Genomic DNA, 18,365 nt, shown 5'->3' with positions numbered 1-18,365 from the left:
TAAAAGGATTATATTTTCGGCCATTAAAATTATTACATTATCACATATAAGTAATAAACATTTTGTTCATAATTAGAATTATATTTGTACGTATAGATATTACATTTTCATCTTTACTTGATCCATCACACGATGAGATGGATTCACAGAAATTTTTGTCAATTAACATTTTAGATGTGTCCAAAAAAATTTTTGACACATACACAAATTAATAGATAGTCGTATACTATATATACAAAAGAATAAAGTAAAGAAATTTACTATTATATCTTTAACAGAATGTGTCGTATTGTCATCTATGCATTTGGAACTTGGCCTTGAAAACAATTCATCCATTCCAGTCCTAGTCCCACTTCATATCTAATGAAAGTTAAAAATGAAATAGTAGTGTACTATTACGGAAAGAGTTCTATTATGTAAACTATGGATTCTTACCTTCTCAATTTCACTTCTTGTTATGACAGACACTGATATACTCTAGATGTAATAGGCATTTAAATATATATATATATATATATATTTTTTCATGCGGACTTTATTATAAGGGTCTATATCAATATTTTGTGTATTAGTAAAAATTCAAAATAGAGAATAAAAATGCACATAGCATTTTCCTTATTAAAATACAGGACAACCTTGAACTACAATGCCAGAGGCAGTAGGGCAGCTAGCCAAAGGGCAATGGTCATCCAACTCCAAACCCCACCACTTTGGTCCAATGATACCCCCACTCTGCAAAGTAAAATAGCAAAGAATTGCCATGAATGCCACCCCTGCATCCAACCCAGCCGATAATATGTAGTTGTGCCTAGCCCACCACCCCTTGTGTTTCCTGTACACATACAAATTGAAATATAGCCCCACTGCAAACCAACACACATAGTTCACGGATTTCACAATAGGTATCCCCTCTGCACCAGATATCAAAATCGGCATGTTGATCAAACTGACCCATCTCTTCTCCGGGTACTTTCGCCCCAGATACCAGACCGGTATGGGCGCGAGGAACCCAACGAGGAAGAAGTAGTTGGTGGCCTGGTATATCCCGAGGTTACCAAACATCCGCCTTGGGCTCACCACTCCCCATATGATCGATGCGTTGTAGAAAACATCATCCCCCGGGCACGTCCATTGGCTTCCCTCGGGTAGCTTTGATGGGTTGCAGATGTTTTCCACCGTTGTCAAGAGCCACCAACCGGTGCCGAAATGCACACAACACGATATTAGTGTTCCCACTAGCTGGACCATGAACATAGATTTGGGAGGGATTTTCATGTAGTGGCCTAGCTTGAAATCTGATAAGAACATAAGAGATTGTGAGAGGCTACTCAAACCGTACATCTTGAAAGTCACACTAGCTAATGGCCTCCCAGGATACATGTATCCAATGATCAGCTCTGCAATTACATTCAGCCCTGTTTGCTGCACAATCAAAGATTTTTCACCAAGTTTATTGAACAATGCTAATAATTCCAGAGTTGATAGATGGGTTGCACACTTGCACATTTATGTTTATATATTAAATGCTCAACACAGATACCAAACTGAAGCATGTGATTATACATTTATGTTTATATGTTATATGCTCAACAGATAGCGTAGTGTTACCTGATTCGTGGTTGCTGTTATCACTCCGACAGGAAGAGTGAAGATTAAAGACAATAACACTGCTAACAGTACACCCCAGACAGGAAGCTGCAGTTGTCCCCCGAACCTTTGGCAGGCTACCAGTGCCACTCCAACAATGATTACTAAGAGCAAGTAGAACCACCATTGAGGCACAGGTTCATAGTTTTTCCTCATCAACCTTGTATGGATGTCGCTAAACTTGTCCTGCACGGATTCCTTTGTTTGCTCCCAGATTGTTCTGCAAATCCATTATATATATATAGTTTCTGGCATATTGATAACGTTTGATCCTAACACATTTGTTCTGGATAATGTTCCCGGACCAATAAAAGAAATGGAGGATTAAACAACCTACCTGCCATGGAAGAGTGCAACGTGGGAGACAGTTGCAGCCAAGGTTGCAAAGCTGAGACCATAAGTATACACAAAAGCTGTGCTCAAATAAATGTTGCTGTAACTATCATACCCTGGCTGATCAAATCCAAAGGTTTTCTTATTCAACACTCTGGAAATGTTGTACACTTGTCCATTGGAATCAAAAACATTAGACGAGAAGAGAGGGAACTTCTTAGCATCAAACAAGTTAGTCCAATACCAAACCGGTATGGCTATGTAAGCAACCAATACGTAACCAATCAGCATGTTGATGATAGCGAAGTCCGGGGTGACGAGTGGACTGCCTTGGAAGGCAGCCACGGTGGCCCAATCGAGAGCAAACGAGCCAATGCCGAGGCCTTTTAAGCCCGAGCCTAGTTGTTGTGCAGTTACAGAGTTCTTCCATATCCAACAGAGGAGTGATAGGGCAGTTAAAGATGGGAAAAGGTAGTTGGGAACAACATAGTAGGCGAAACTGCAGACAAGAACTATGATGAAGAATTGCAACCTAGTTAGGCCTCCTTTTGGCCTGGTCTCAACGTCATGTAACGCTCTAAAGAGGGATACTTGGACAAGATTTGAAGGCCACCACATGTAAGGCGAATCAATGAGAAATTTTTTGAAGATACCAGCCAACCCATATCCAAGCATCTAACAAATCCACAACGTACTACTTCAGCATAAGCGTTAGTTTGACAAATTAAATTAAAGAAAACATTAAAAATCTATTTAGGGGGAAATTAGGCTAATGATGTGAAAATAAAGGATGTTGTGCATCGTATAACCAATGGCATAGTAGTGAATTTGCCACTATCAGTGCAGGCTCATAACAATCCCTGTCTCTGTGCACCCCGAGCGGGGATTGAAACTTATACTGTACTCGACTAATAAAGGGACCAGAAAGAGATCAGACAATTTTTGTTTGATGTCTAAACTGATGTAGTATAAGCCACATATTATTATAATGGGTAATGCTAGAGAGTAGAGAACATAGTCTATATATCATAGATACCTGAGTGCTGAATGTCAACAACACTGCTGCAAGGGGGTGAATATCGCGGTAGTAAAACGCTTTCATCATGGTGATGATACTCACTGCATAAGAAAAATCGGAACCCGAACTGGCAAATATGGTGATCAGTACGTGTTCTTTAATGTTAAACGGCCCTGGATTCAAAGAAAACGACCATTTTGTGCCTGGAATTTGGACCACTTTTGTAGGCAGATATGCTGCCATGAGCTTCCCCACGGGCAGAGCAACAATCTGAGCAGTGACAGACGATACAGAGATCGCATTTTGGCGATAACCAAAGAATTGATTGAGGAATGCCAAAATGACACAAGATGTCACACCCAAAACCCATGTCCGAAATGTCACACAAGGCATAGTTGGGTCGTCCGTGATTGGCACTGTGAGCCGCACTTCCTCGACTGGGGAATCATTTATTTCATCTGCACATAATCATTTATTATAATTTTTGGTGCCATTGGCAACAAGAAATTAGATAATATAAGAACAGAAATGCATGCATGCCACACGGCATTCCCAACTAAGTTTGTAGTATCTGTTCATTGTTCATAGCAACGAAGCGGCTAATATAAGAACAAAAATGCATGCATTGCATGCCACACGGCAATCCCTACTAAGTTTGTAGTATCTGTTCATTGTTCATAGCAACGAAGTAGTCAAGGCTAAAACTCAAGACCTTTCATTTGAAAGAGTAATTTCATGTCACTAGACCACAAGGTCATTCGCAACCCCAACCAAGTTAATAAGCCTATTGACTTATTAATTGCAACTAGTATTTTCACCCATGAGATGCATTTGTTGTAATATATTAAGAATATTTGAATCGATATATAATTATTTAAATTAGAACATCAAATATTATAGAGTGCAATTAAAGATATGGTTTAGATCGTTTATGTATTTTGATGTTATCATTTCTTGATTTTATACAAATAATTGCTCAAATTAATAGCTAATGTCTAGATGTATGCATGGGGTGCTATAATTTTGAAAATTTTATTTATCATTGTTTAGTATTTTTATAAATTAGGCAAATGTGCTCGTTCTCTAACAACTCAGTTAATTATAAGAATGAATTGTTATCCTAATTCATTTGTATTGAGATATATTTTTTGTCTAGATATATAGCAATTTTTTCATTTAAAAAAAATATAATATCACCGATTATATTTACACATTATTGAAACCTCTTTGTAGACGATATTGGTAGTGGCAACACAATCTTTTCCATCAGGACGGGTGACTCGGGTGAAAATATATAATGGTAGAATATCACTCAATTAGTGATCCTTTTATATTTTCAGTCAATTAGTAATATCAGATTATTTTCAGCCAATTATTCTTTTTATTTTCAGTCAATTAGTCAATTAGAATATCAAATGCAGTGGTATTTTTTCTAATTTTTGTTCTATTTTTAATTGATGATGTTGATATTATTATTAAATTTTTCCGTTTAATTTTTAAATTACTTTACTATTTTTTTAAAATATGCATTTACTATGCTACTATTGATGATGTAGATTGCAGATACTATTATTGAAATATTTTTGTTCCATTTTTATTTGATGATGTATAATATTATTATTGAAATCTTTTTTTTTTCATTTTAAATTTTGTTCCATTTTTTATTTAATTCAATTCCGTGTAATATTACCGTAATAATATTTCGATAATTAATTAGTCTATATTCTGTCATATTTAAAAAAAAAAATTATTCAATTGACTCATTTATGATTTGGTTCAACCAATTCTGTGTAATATTATCATAATAATATTTTTATAATTAATTAGTCTATATTTTGCCATAACTAATTAGTCTATATTTTGGCATATTTAAATTTTTTTTTTATTCAATTGACTCATTTATAATTTGGTTCAACCAATTCTGTGTAATATTACCATAATAATATTTTCATAATTAATTAGTCTATAATCTGTCACATTTAAAATATTTTTTTTATTCAATTGACTAATTTATGAAATGGTTCACAGAATTCCATGTAATATTAGTATAATAATATTTTCATAATTAATTAGTTTATATTCTGCCATATTCTTCTATAATATAATTTCAATTATCATAATTATTTATTCTATAGTCTAAATATTTTTTATTCAATTTACTCATTTAAAATTATCCGAAACTACATACTTAAAATTAGATTTCTAACTTATTTAATTTTCAGAATTTCGGAGTAAATATGTAATCGTAAATATTGATTTGTTTTTACCATCTTAAATTGGTGAGTGTAATATTACTGTAATATTACCATTTTAAATTGGTTCAAAATATTCCGTGATTAATTACTCCAAGATTTTTTTCATAGTCTATCATAATTAAATAATTTGATCAATACAATGAGTTTGAGCGGGAAAATAGCAGCATTTTCGATAAACTTGTTAAGAAAGTCATTTTGCATATAATAAGCTATCAGCTAACAACTAATTTACCAAACACCTAATGCTATCAACTAATCAAACCCACCAACTCAATCAACTTACAACTATTTACCAAACTTCCCCAATGTTACAAGATGGACTCAGCCTATTAGCCTTCTTGGACTAGGCCGATTTACTTCCAGGTGGTCTTTTGCCAGCTAAGGTCACTAGGCAAGATTTACCCATTACACACCCTCGTGTTGTGTCTGTGGGTTTCCCTTCATCACCAAAAAAAAAAAAAAAAAAAAAAGCATGCAGGAAAGGGAGAAATGGAGGTTTACCAGCAGAGGATTCAACGGCAGAAATCCCAGTATTCTCCATTTAATGTAACAACCTTGACAAGCTAGAGTTCTTGAAAGAGGACACTCTTTCTCTTGTATCCCTGAGATTCCAATTACGCACTCTTTCTCTTGTTTTGAATGCAGATCAGACCAGCCAATTCTTGGAACGAAAGAGAGAGTATATATAAAGTTGGTGAAGAAAAAGTTACAACGTTGACAAGGAGGTCTTGCCTGACAGCTAAAATTAAACAGAAAAAGACAATTCAATTAAACTGAATTTGTATTATTTACACAACGTAACTATATATATATACGTTCCAATATATTGACTATTATTGTATCTTTATGTAGTAAAGCCAAATATATTTCTTTGTTAAATTTTGGAAAAATTACAAATTTAGTTCCTAAGTTATAAAATAATTGTAAGATTCATCCTTGTTGATTGTGCTCACTTCAAATTTCGTCTTTTTTTTTTTTTCCTAAGCTAACAAGCCATGCTTACTTCTTGTCCGCAAACTATAAGACCAAGGACAAAATTTGTAACGTGAGTTATAGATTCGGGATGAGAAATGAGCACATAAGTAGCTAGAGTTTGGACATAGCTAACATTAAAGAAGAAAAAGACAATTCAATTAACAAACTGAATTTGTATTATTTACACAACTATATATACGTTCCAATATATTATACTATTATTGTATGTTTTATGTAATGCCCTTAAATTTTGAAAAAATTGCACTTTTAATCCTTAAGTTATAAGATAATTGTAAGATTTATTCTTATTTAATGATCGTGCTCACTTCAAATTACGTTTTTTTTTTTTTTTTCTAACAGGTAGTGTTCATTTCTTGTCTCGAAATTATACAAAAGATGAAATTTGTAATGTTAGTTATAGTTTCAGGAAGAGAAATGAGTACAATTAACAAGTAACTGGAATTTGAACATAGCTAACATTGAAAAGAAAATGACAATTCAATTAACAAACTAAATTTGTATTATTTACACAACTATATATACGTTCCTCTCTCTCTCTCTCTCTCTCTATATATATATATATATATATATATATATATTAATGCTCATATGCGGTCATGTTGTTAGGTGCGGCCTTATCCTTGTCGTCCAATTAGCTTAATCTAACGGTGGTAGTAACTTCTGGATTTTGGAAAGTCCAATTCGCGTTTATTAAGTGGGGGGTGTTATGGTAATTATAGTGGCCACTTGACAAAATACATAGTGTTAGGAAAAAGCACAACAATGAAATGTACAAATACACCAAAAAAATACACAACACACTCAAAAAATACACCATATAACTATCCACCCCTAATGGTGTATTTTCAAACACTGTGTGGTGCTTTTATTCATATGTAAAGGTGCATTTTTGGTGATGCGTACCTAATTTGAGCATGCTTTTTGCTGTGGATTTCATAACATGGATGGTGTCTATTTGTATAACTATTGGTGCGGCCGCACAGGAAGGCGCTGCTGCACCTGAACTTGGCACCAAGGGAAATCTACAAATACACCAGAGTAAGGCTAATAATGCACCAATTACACAAATATAACACGCAACAATGTGATCTTTCCTATCCTGGTGCCCTATGACAAGTTTATCCTTGCAGTTCGCTTTGTAGGAGAACGTGCGCGAAAATATTGGAAGAATCTTGATCAATGTGATTCATTGGATCTATCTAATCTAATGGGCTGTAGTTAGCCGCATGGCCGCATGGCGGAGATGGGCCACACTTGAGCAGGGCTCTATATATATATATGGCAAATTATGTCGTGAGCACGTGCCCACCTTGCAAGGTGGGCACGGTTTAATATCCATAATTTTCATACTATATATTCATAATTTCTATACTGTAGATCTATATTTTAGATTCATAAAATTTAGGGAAAATTGTATCTTTAGTCCCTGAGTTATAACCAAGTTCCGACTCAGTCCCTATGTTATGGCAGTATCCGAATTTAGTCCCTTAGTTATGAGCAAAGTGGCGAGTTTGGTCCCTAGCGTTGATATTCTGTCTGCAGCTAACGGAAAATTTAAAAACAATTTAATAATAGAGGGTTAAAATAAGAATTTCAAATTATAATCCCCTTCTTATGTTGAAACTCATTGCATAACCGTCATTATTTTCTTCTTATATCTAACGGAAGTGGGAGATTTCAGAGCTTGGGGAAGAAAAAGACCTTCAATTGTAGGTATAAGAAGAAAAGAATATAATGACTGTTGCACAACGAGTTTCAATATAAAAAGAGGATTATAATTTGAAATTCATATTTTACACACACATATATAATTTATCATTCATCGAAATTTAATTAAAACATAATTAAGTATTAAATTAATATATAATAATTTTAATAAAATCATAATTAAAAAATAGGAAAAAGATATGATAGATATAGGTGTATGGTAATAATGATGTGTTATCAATGTTAAAATTAAAGACCAATGGTGTTATAACGGTGTAAGGATAGTTTTGTCTAATAACAAGAGAATGTACAACATTTAAAGTAAAATGTACACATTTATTTGCATACAAAAAGAGGGACATAAATCAAGGATATAACCTTAATTGAGGCTTATTATGCTTTGAGATTTTAATTAAATTAAATTATTTAAATTAAATCTCTCTCTCTCTCCCTCTCTCTCTCTCTCTCTTTATATATATATATATATATATATATATATATATATATATATATGTTTAGTATTACAAATGATCATCCTTAATTAAATTAAATCATCCTTAATTAAATCAGCCTATATATTTAGTATTACAAATAATTATCTTTAATTAAATTAAATCATCCCAAATTATTACTATAATTACTATTTACTATAATAATAATAATAATAATAATAATAATAATAATAATAATAATAATAATAATAATAATGATAATGATAATAATATATTATACTATAATAACGAATTTGCCAATTTATAAATAAATTCATGTAATTTAAGATGTTGAGTAAAAGAAGAATATAATATTAGTTGTTATTATTATTATTATTATTATTATTATTATTATTATTATAATTATAATTCGTTATTATAGTATAGTATTTTAATTAAATTAAATCACCTTATATATATTTACTATTACAAATGATCATCCTTAATTAAATTAAATCATCCTTAATTAAATTATTTAAATTAAATCAGCCTATATATTTAGTATTACAAATAATCATTCTTAATTAAATTAGATCATCCTTGATTAAATCATTTAAATTAAATCAGCCTATATATTTAGTATTACAAATAATCATTCTTAATTAAATTAAATTATCCTTAATTAAATTTAATCATCCTTAATTAAATTATTTAAATTAAATCAACCTTAATTTAATCAATCCTTAAATTAGCAAAAAAGTAAAAATAATACTGGAGATTCCAGTTGCTTTCCGGTGTTCCATTAACGATTTCTGTTCGTCAGCGACGTTGTGTGCTCCATCATCGGCCAACCAATGCCGTCGATGCATACTGGAGAGCACGACGAGGCAGCGCTGCATGAGAAGGTGGACGAGGCAGTGTCGCGCCTTACGCAGAGGTGGGCGGACCTGGTGCTCGAGGAGAAGGAGGAGGTGGCTGGTTTCGAGCCGGTGGGAGATGATGTCGGAGTGGTGGCAGAGGAGGATGAGAAGCCGTAGGTATGCGTGAGGCGTTTCTTGACATCCAAGGTAATCAAACTTGAGTACATGCGGCAAGTGATGGCTTCGATATGACGGCCGGTTTGGGGGATGCAAGCTACGGAGATTCGGCCAGGCGTGTTCATGTTTATCTTCTTCGATGAAACTGATATGCAGAGGGTACTCGATGAAGGGCCATGGTCGTTTGATAATAATACTCTGGTTTGCCGGCAGATTAAGGCGGGGATTTGGCCAGGGGATGTTGAGCTTATCTCCGTGGACATGTGGATACAAATGTATGATCTTCCGGTGGGCTATATATCAGATGTGGTTCTTGAGCAGACATGGGTCAATTTTATTGGTACATTTGTTAAGGTGGATGATCGTTTTGCCGGGGCATCATGGAAAACATTTCACCGGGTCCGTGTTTCGATCCCGGTTGACAAGCCCCTAAAAACAAGGATGAAACTAATCAAAAGGGACAAGACAAGCTACTAGGTGAATTTCGATACAAGTGCCTGCATACCTTCTACTTCTATTATGGTATGTTGGGGCATTCGTATAAGTTTTGTAAGCTGGCAAGAAGGTCGGGGTTGACCCCGGATCAATACCCATACACGGCTGAGTTGAAGGCTCGGGAGGGGGGGGGGAGCCGTGGTCCGCGACAGGTTGCCGAGCCGTGGCTTGTTCCGTTGGATGGGAAGGGGAGGGATGTAGGGGGTGTGGATGGGAAGGTGGTGGTGGCAGGTACAGGTGGAGGGGGCGGTGCAGCCGGAAGGAGTGCGGGAAGGTGAGGGGTTGGGGGTGGTGGCGGTTTCAAAGAGGAGGAGGGAGGCTGATGGTGATGTGATAATGACAGAGGTGCCAAAAAATGGGTTTGCGGCGGGTCCTGTGGTTCAGGCCCGCCCTTCATCATGAGTATGATAAGCTGGAACTGCCGTGGTTTGGGCAATCCACGGACAGTTCGAGAAATAGTGGACCTTGTGTCCTGAAAGAAGCCCGAGTTCGTCTACTTAATGGAAATAAAGGTAGGACGAATTCATGCTGAAAGGTTACGTATAAAGATTGGTTTTGAAGGCTTATTCTATGTGGACAGTGTAGGTGTGGGGGGTAACTTGGCATTATTATGGAGGAAGAATAACACTGCTAGGCTATTGAGTTTCTCGAAGAACCATGTGGATATTGAGGTAGCTATAAGGGATGAGGTATGGCGTATGACATGTTTTTATGGGTTTCCACAGCGGAATAGGCGGAGGGAGGCCTGGCAATTGTTGAGTGGTTTGAAGGGTAGGTCTACGCTGCCATGGGTAGTACTGGGAAATTTCAATGATCTCCTATATCAACAGGAGAAAAGAGGGGGAAATCCACATCCGGATGACCTTTTGCGAGGCTTTGGGGAAACATTGGATAACTGTGGCCTAATCCAATTACCGATGAGAACACATCAGTTTACATGGGAGAAGGGTGAAGGTACGGATGGATGGATAGAAGAGAGATTGGATAAGGTACTCGTAACGGCACCATGGACTGATATACATGGGGGGCCTGGGTTGACAATATCCAAACTCGCAACTCAGATCACTCACCGCTCTTTCTAAACACTAATATAACAGTGCGCGAACAAGGAGGACCGAGGGGTTTTCGTTTCGAGATGGCCTGAGTTCATGATGATGGTTGCAGGGAGGTGGTAGAGACTGCCTGGCAGGATGGAAGGGATAGGGGTTTGCTGAATTGTCAGCAATATTGTGGTGGTAGGCTTATGCAGTGGGGTGGGGATCACTGGAATAAATTTGGTGATCATATAAAGCAGTTGAGAAATGAACAAGATGCACTACGACACCGGAGGGATTCAACTGCTTTGGTTGAGTTTCGGCGGATCGAAGTCATGCTGGGTCAGGTGGAAGTTCAGGAAGATGTGTTTTGGAGGCAGAGGGCTAAGCAGCACTGGCTCCGTGGTGCTGACGCCAACACAAAATTTTATCACAAGTATGCCTCTGCTCATAAACGTAAGAATTATATTTCTAGATTAAAGAATGATGTTGGTGATTGGGTAGAGGGGGATAATATGAAGAGGGTTATTTTGGATTACTATGCAGCTATTTTTGCCTCTTCTGAATCTGTGTGTGAGGATCCCATGTTTGATGATTTTTCTCCCCGTGTGACTCATGAGCAAAATATTGCTTTGTTACGTCCCTATGAATCTGATGAGGTTGGGAGTACTTTATTTGCGATGTTTCCTGATAAGGCACTAGGGCCTGATGGTATGAACTCGGACTTCTATCAGCAGTTTTGGGATATAGTTTGGGGGGGGGGGGGGGGGTGTCTGCTTTTATCATAGATTGCTTGAATTCTGCCACCTTCCCTGAGGGTTTGAACGATACTAATGTGATTTTAATCCCAAAAAAGAATATGCCTGAAACTGTAGCTGATATGAGGCCAATTGCTCTAAGTAATGTGTTGTATAGAATTATGGCAAAGGTAATAGCTAACAGGATGAAATCGCTTATGGGTGACATAATCTCGGAATCGCGAAGTGCTTTTATCCCTAGAAGGCTAATTACTGATAATATTCTTATAGCTGCGGAGGTGGGACATTATTTGAATAGGAAACAGTGTGGTATAATAGGTTGGGGGGCCTTAAAGTTAGATATGGCTAAGGCCTGTGATCGAATGGAATGGCAATTCATGCGAAGAATGTTGGAGGTATGGGGTTTTGTGAACGCTGGATTAATCTAATCATGCATTGTGTTACTACAGTTCAGTATAATATTCTGGTGAATGGTGTTAATAGTGGCAGGTTAATACCGACCCGGGGTCTCAGACAGGGAGATCCGCTTTTCCCATATTTATTCATTATTTGTGCAGAAGGGTTGTCTATGTTATTACAGAGGGCTCAGATGGCTGGCTCTATACATGGGTGTAGAGTGACGCGGGGGCCCCCCGGTATCACATCTATTTTTTTTTTTGCAGATGATAACATGTTGTTCTTTAAAGCAAATACTCAGGAGGCATGTGTGTTAAAGGAGTGTCTGAAACGTTATGAGGAGTTGTCTGGGCAGAAGGTAAATTATCATAAATCCAATATACGTTTCAGTAAAAACACCAGGGAAGAGGACAGGGAGATGGTTGCAGAATGTTTGCAGGTGGATCAGGCGCCCAATTTTGGGAAGTACCTGGGGCTACCCTCTTTTATTGGAAGGAATAAGAGAGTGGTGTTCTCCTATATTGAGGATAAAGTTAAACAAAGGATTGGATCGTGGAACAAGAAATTGCTTTCACAAGTAGGTAAGGAAGTCTTATTGAAAAGTGTGGCGCAATCAATGCCAACCTTTTCAATGAGTGTTTTCTTATTGCCTAACACAGTTTGCATGTCAATTCAGAGGACTATGAACAGGTATTGGTGGGGAAGTGGTGGAGAAAGGGGGATTCACTGGAAAGCCTGGGATAAACTATGTGTCCCTATGAAGTTTGGTGGTTTGGGATTTAAGGATCTCAAAAGCTTTAATTTGGCTATGCTGGGAAAACAAGCATGTCGTTTTCTCACAAACCCCAGCTCCCTGGTTGCAAAGGTTTATAAGGCACGATATTTTCCCGCTACATCTTTTATTGATGCCAAGGTGGGCAGTTGCCCAAGTTATGCCTGGAGGAGTATTATGGCGGCACATGATATGGTTGTTGCAGGGGTACGTAGACGGATTGGGATGGTAAAACAACATTAATCTGGGGATATCCATGGTTACCAGATGATCCTAGTCCCCTCGTTCAGACTGATATGCCTGAGGAACTAAGACATGCTAAAGTTGCAGGTTTAATTGATGACCAGACTAATATGTGGGATCCCCATATCTTGTTAGATTTATTTATTACTGAGGATGTCAATCGTATACTCGGGATCCCTGTAAGCCCTGGTTATGATGAGTCATGGTATTGACCTGGGGACCCTAATGGAATTTATACAGTAAAGAATGCATACAGAAGTATTATGGGTAATTATGAGCATACGCCAGGAGAGTTTGATAGATGGACTAATATGTGGAAAATGAAGGTGCCCCAAAATGGAAGACTTTTCTGTGGAGAGCAGTTTGTGATATCCTACCTACCACTGCTAATTTAATTATGAAAAGAGTGGATGTTGATCCTACATGCCAGATGTGTGGTTTAATGCATGAGAATGTTATGCATGCACTAGTTGCTTATGATTATTCTAAACTTGTTTGGAATATTACAGGCTTACCTGTCACAAATATTATTACAGATTCTTTCCCTGCCTGGCTAACAGCTGCACTTGCAATTTTGACAAAGGAACAGAGTGGTGTTTTGGTGGCGGTTTTATATCATTTATGGCAGAGTCGCAACTCAGCCATGTGGGAAAAAACACTCCCTCACCCCGCCGGTCTATGGAGGAGGGCATCCGCGGCCATGAACTCGTACCGTCAAGCCAATCACCGGCCTCCGCTCTCTGCTCCGCACGAACCAGATATAGGCGTCCACGTCAGGCCAAGGTGTTATGTAGATGCAGGCTACCGGCACGCAACGGGGGAGGCCACCTTCGGTGCGGTGCTACTCTTGTCGGATGGAACGTTTATGGCAGTGCAAAATGGAAGGCTGCCAACTTGCTTCTCACCATTTATGGCGGAAACCTTAGCTTGTAAGGAGGCTCTATCCTGGTTGCTCGAATGGAATATAATGGACGTGGATCTACTCACCGATTGCTTGCAACTCCGGAATGCCATGCGCCAGGAATCAACGATTATAATGTCTTATGCTGGCGTCACAGTGGACCAATGTAGGTCGATGGTGGCTTCGTTTACTTATTGCTCGTTAAGTTATGTTTCTAGACAGGTTAATTCATCTGCACATGTTTTAGCTTCTTTAGCTTTTTCTCAGGACCAGTTCATGTTATGGGATTCAATCCCTCATGACTCTATTGCAGCTTTGCTTCATTAATACAATCAATTATTGTTGGCTTTCAAAAAAAGAAAATCAATCCTTAATACAAAGCGTAAAATCAGCTTAATAACAACACAGAAACACAGAATCATCCTATTAGCCAATTATTATTACTATAATTGCTATTACTATTAATAATAATAATAATAATAATAATAATAATAATAATAATAATAATAATAATAATAATAATAATAAATAATAATAATAATAATAATAATAATAATTCTATACTATAATAATACTATAATAACGAATTAGCCTTACAAAAGGAATTATTCACATACAAAAACCCGGAATCATGCATTCTATTAGCCTTAACGAATTATTATTACTATAATTACTATGCATGTGTAATTCATGGTATTTGGAATCATGCAATAACTATTAGTATTAGTATTTTTTTTTTGAAAGTTACTGGCTCTATTACATTGTAGTATCTGTTCATATACTTTCTCAACCTATTGAAACACAAAGAACCAATAACGCCTCCACTGAGGCTTGAACTCGTAATCTTCCAAATGGAAGTCAAACCCGGGTACCATTAGACCACATAGTCCTGGTATTAGTATTAGTATTTAGTATTTCATAATTAAATAATTAAATTAAATTATTCATTTGTAATTCACTTGCACAAATTCATAGTTATAAATACCTCATTGGTCTTGCTTCTCATTCATTTTCAATCCTCTTCCGGTACTTTTCATACGCTAAACTTTTCAACTTTTCAATATGACTCCCACCTTTAATCTACTTAACCAAATCACTGCTAACTCCACGAATTGGGCGCTACAAGTTCGTCTAATCCGAATGTACGAGCCAACATTCAACAATAACACCTACAATTCTCATACTTTGGAGTATGTGTTTCATGATTCAGAGGTATATTCGTCACTTTTAGTATAGATATATATATAGATTATCTTTTAGTGTGTGTGTATATATATATATATATATATATATATATATATATATATATATATATATATATATATATATATATATATATATATAGATAGATTATTTCATAATATATTCAATACCAATATATATTTTTCTTAATTTTAGTTCACATGCTAATATGTTTGTTATATAACACATATTCATGAATTTCATATTCTATTATAATATAGATCTCCATTAAATTTTTAGTTTTTTGCTAATTTAGGGTACGCGTATACATGCAACCAAAAAAAAAAAAAAAGGCTTAAGTTGATGAATTTAAAAAAAATCTTTTTCGAGGGTCATTTGTACTCCATTAAAAACTTTATCATTTCAACAAATGACATGAGATTCAAAACTACGCGCCACAAATACAAGATCATGTTCATGCATTCTACAAAAGTCTTTCAGTATAACAACAACGACTTTCCAAACATGACAAACATGTTGAAAGCTTTCGATCAGGTCCTACCCAAATTAATACTTTCGAACTATTTGGTAATACTTATTTACGGGGTTCTCATTTCGTTTATCATTTCAAGTATAATATATATATACATATATACATATATATATATATATATATATATATATATATATATATATATATATATATATATATATATATATTAGTTATTGTTATGATGATAAATCTCTATAGATTTGATTGGTTCTGTTGTCTCGATTGAATCTCCACGTATAACCATAATTAATGGATGGGGGACCAAGTTCATCCACTTTGTTCTTTAGGATCATGAGTAAATCATGTTATATTAATCAACTTTACACTTAATCATGGATTATATGTGTTTCCTAATGTGTGTACGCCTTATAACAATCTTTTTTTTTTCTCTTTTCAGAGAGAGACGTTTACCTTGCACATTCTGTGAGCAATATGTTGATCAACTATTACAGCATGTCAACTATGACAACCCTAATCCAGTTGTTTGACTCATTCAGTTTTGTCATGCAAAAATGTACAACATATGAGTGAGTTGCATATGGCTTAAAGTAGAACATATTTTAGTTGTGACACATTGTGCAAAGCCGATGCAGACGTTGGAATACTGGTGATGTACACACACCGAAATTTTTGAATGGCATTAGAGCTTCAGGTGTACCAAACCATTCATTAACTTTAAAAATTGGCTCAACAGTCATGTTGTTAAGAAATGTTGATCATTCAATTGGATTGTGTAATAGTACGTGGTTGGTAATCACCAAGTTAGCAGCCCGTGTAATTGAAACTGAGTTAATGGATGGTGCTAACAAAGGAACAAAAGTGTTGATCCTCAGAATGTCAATGTCACCATCTGATACCAGGTTGCCATTCAAGTTTCAACGAAGACAATTCCCATTGATGTTATCATATGCAATGATTATTAACAAAAGTCAAGGTCAAACATTGTCACATGTAGGATTGTTACTTAAAAAACCAATTTTTGTGCATGATCAGTTGTATGTGGCTGCTTCTCGAGTTAACAACCAAGATGGTCTTAAAATATTGATTGCCAAGAACTCATGTTCCTCTATTACATCAACAACCAACGTGGTGTACCACGAAGTTTTCAATAATTTATAATTTTGTCACTCTTATTTTTCTATATTGTATGTTAAAGTAATTCCTTTATTGTTTCTATTTTCCATTTTATATTTCTGTTCCAACTTTTTATATAGTACATCATCTCTTAAGTTTTTCACACAATTACACAATAAGATGAACAATATTCATCCCGTGCATCGCACGGGTATCATACTAGTATATATATATATATATATATATATATATATATATATATATATATATATATATATATATATATATATATATATATATATATATATATATATATATGGGCGATCAAGTGTAGCCATGTTGTTAGGTGTGGTCATATGGTCAATTACACACCATTAGATTAGATAGATCCAATGAATCACATTAATCAAGATTCTTCCAATATTTTCGCGCACATTCTCCTACCCCGCGAACTGCAAGGGTAAACTCGTCATAGGGCACCGGAATAAGGCAAATCACATTGTTGTGTATTTTATTTATGTAATTGGTGCATTATTAGTCTTACTCTGGTGTATTTGTAGATTCCCATTGGTGCCAAGTTCAGGTGCGGCAACGCCTTCCCGTGTGGTTAGTGCGGCCGCACCAATTGTTATACAAATAAACACCATCCATGTTATGAAATGCATTTACAGCAAAAAAAAAACATACACAAATTAGGTACGCATCACAAAAAACGCGCCATTAGATATGAAAAAATACACCATACAGTGTTCGGAAATATACTATTGGTGTGTTTCATTGTGGTGTATTTTATTACACTATTGGTGCATGTTGTCAACACTGTTGGTGTATTATGGAACCCGGCCGTTATAAATGGCAACTGTAATTACCATAACACCCCCACTTACCAAAACGCGCGAAAATTCTCAGAATTAGCCACTGTCGTTAGATTAAACTTATTCAACGACACAGATATAACCACACAGCCACACCTAATGACATGACCACATATTAGCGCTCTTATATATATATATATATATATATATATATATATATATATATATATACACACACTTGGCAAAGCAAAGCTATGTGACATTAATTAATCACATTACACAGACAAACCAATCCAAACTAGTACACTCAATTAAACCAAACACGGAAATTACAGGATATCAAAAGAGACACTAGACCATATAACAACGCACTTATAATACAAGTCATAACATTGATTTTATAAAATCGTCGTTAAAACATTAAAGCTCTGTTTGGCAAACCTAGCTGAAAAGCTATAAGCTAGGAGCTGAAAGCTGAAAAGGAGTTGAAAGCTGGAAACCTATAAGCTCGGAGCTGAAAACTGAAGAGCTCTTAAGCTAGCTATTATGATTGAAAGTGTTTGGTAAAATTAGCTTGTTGATAGGCTAATAGATGTAAAAAGGCTAAAAAGGACATCTTCATAAAATTTAAATTAGTTTGTTTACATATTAAAATTTAACATTTTGTCTTTAAAAAAAATAACATTTTAAAATAAAACTATTAGCATAATCATGATCT

The 18,365-nt window shown here is 35.6% G+C and overlaps 2 protein-coding genes across 3 annotated transcripts in view; one reads left to right on the top strand and one right to left on the bottom strand.

Annotated features, from left to right (window-relative positions):
* Positions 1-553: 553 nt before the first annotated feature.
* Positions 554-18,365, bottom strand: part of LOC109174372 (oligopeptide transporter 5-like) — a 30,832-nt gene continuing 13,020 nt past the window's right edge. Inside the window, exons 2-6 of one of the 2 annotated variants that reach the window (XM_019323610.1) lie at positions 5,755-5,840; positions 3,017-3,456; positions 1,985-2,655; positions 1,609-1,867; positions 554-1,422 (exon numbers count right to left, since the gene is read on the bottom strand). In XM_019323610.1, coding sequence (XP_019179155.1) covers positions 619-1,422; positions 1,609-1,867; positions 1,985-2,655; positions 3,017-3,456; positions 5,755-5,794 — 2,214 coding nt within the window. In that variant the 5' untranslated portion in view covers positions 5,795-5,840 and the 3' untranslated portion in view covers positions 554-618. Of the gene's footprint in view, positions 1,423-1,608; positions 1,868-1,984; positions 2,656-3,016; positions 3,457-5,754; positions 5,896-18,365 lie in introns of those variants that run through there. The other variant, XM_019323609.1, reaches the window with a different exon arrangement.
* LOC109174494 lies at positions 10,420-14,350 on the top strand. The gene is made up of 8 exons (XM_019323728.1): positions 10,420-10,952; positions 11,084-11,702; positions 11,810-12,106; positions 12,409-12,684; positions 12,784-13,086; positions 13,170-13,327; positions 13,449-13,483; positions 13,632-14,350. Exons 1-8 carry the CDS (start codon positions 10,420-10,422, stop codon positions 14,348-14,350), a joined length of 2,940 nt encoding a protein of 979 aa, XP_019179273.1.

This window comes from Ipomoea nil, unplaced genomic scaffold (genome assembly GCF_001879475.1).
Source record: "Ipomoea nil cultivar Tokyo-kokei standard unplaced genomic scaffold, Asagao_1.1 scaffold0642, whole genome shotgun sequence".
In the NCBI taxonomy this organism is placed as follows: domain Eukaryota; kingdom Viridiplantae; phylum Streptophyta; class Magnoliopsida; order Solanales; family Convolvulaceae; genus Ipomoea; species Ipomoea nil.
Note: the sequence above shows the minus strand (reverse complement) of the source record. Positions and strands in the feature narration are given on the sequence as shown.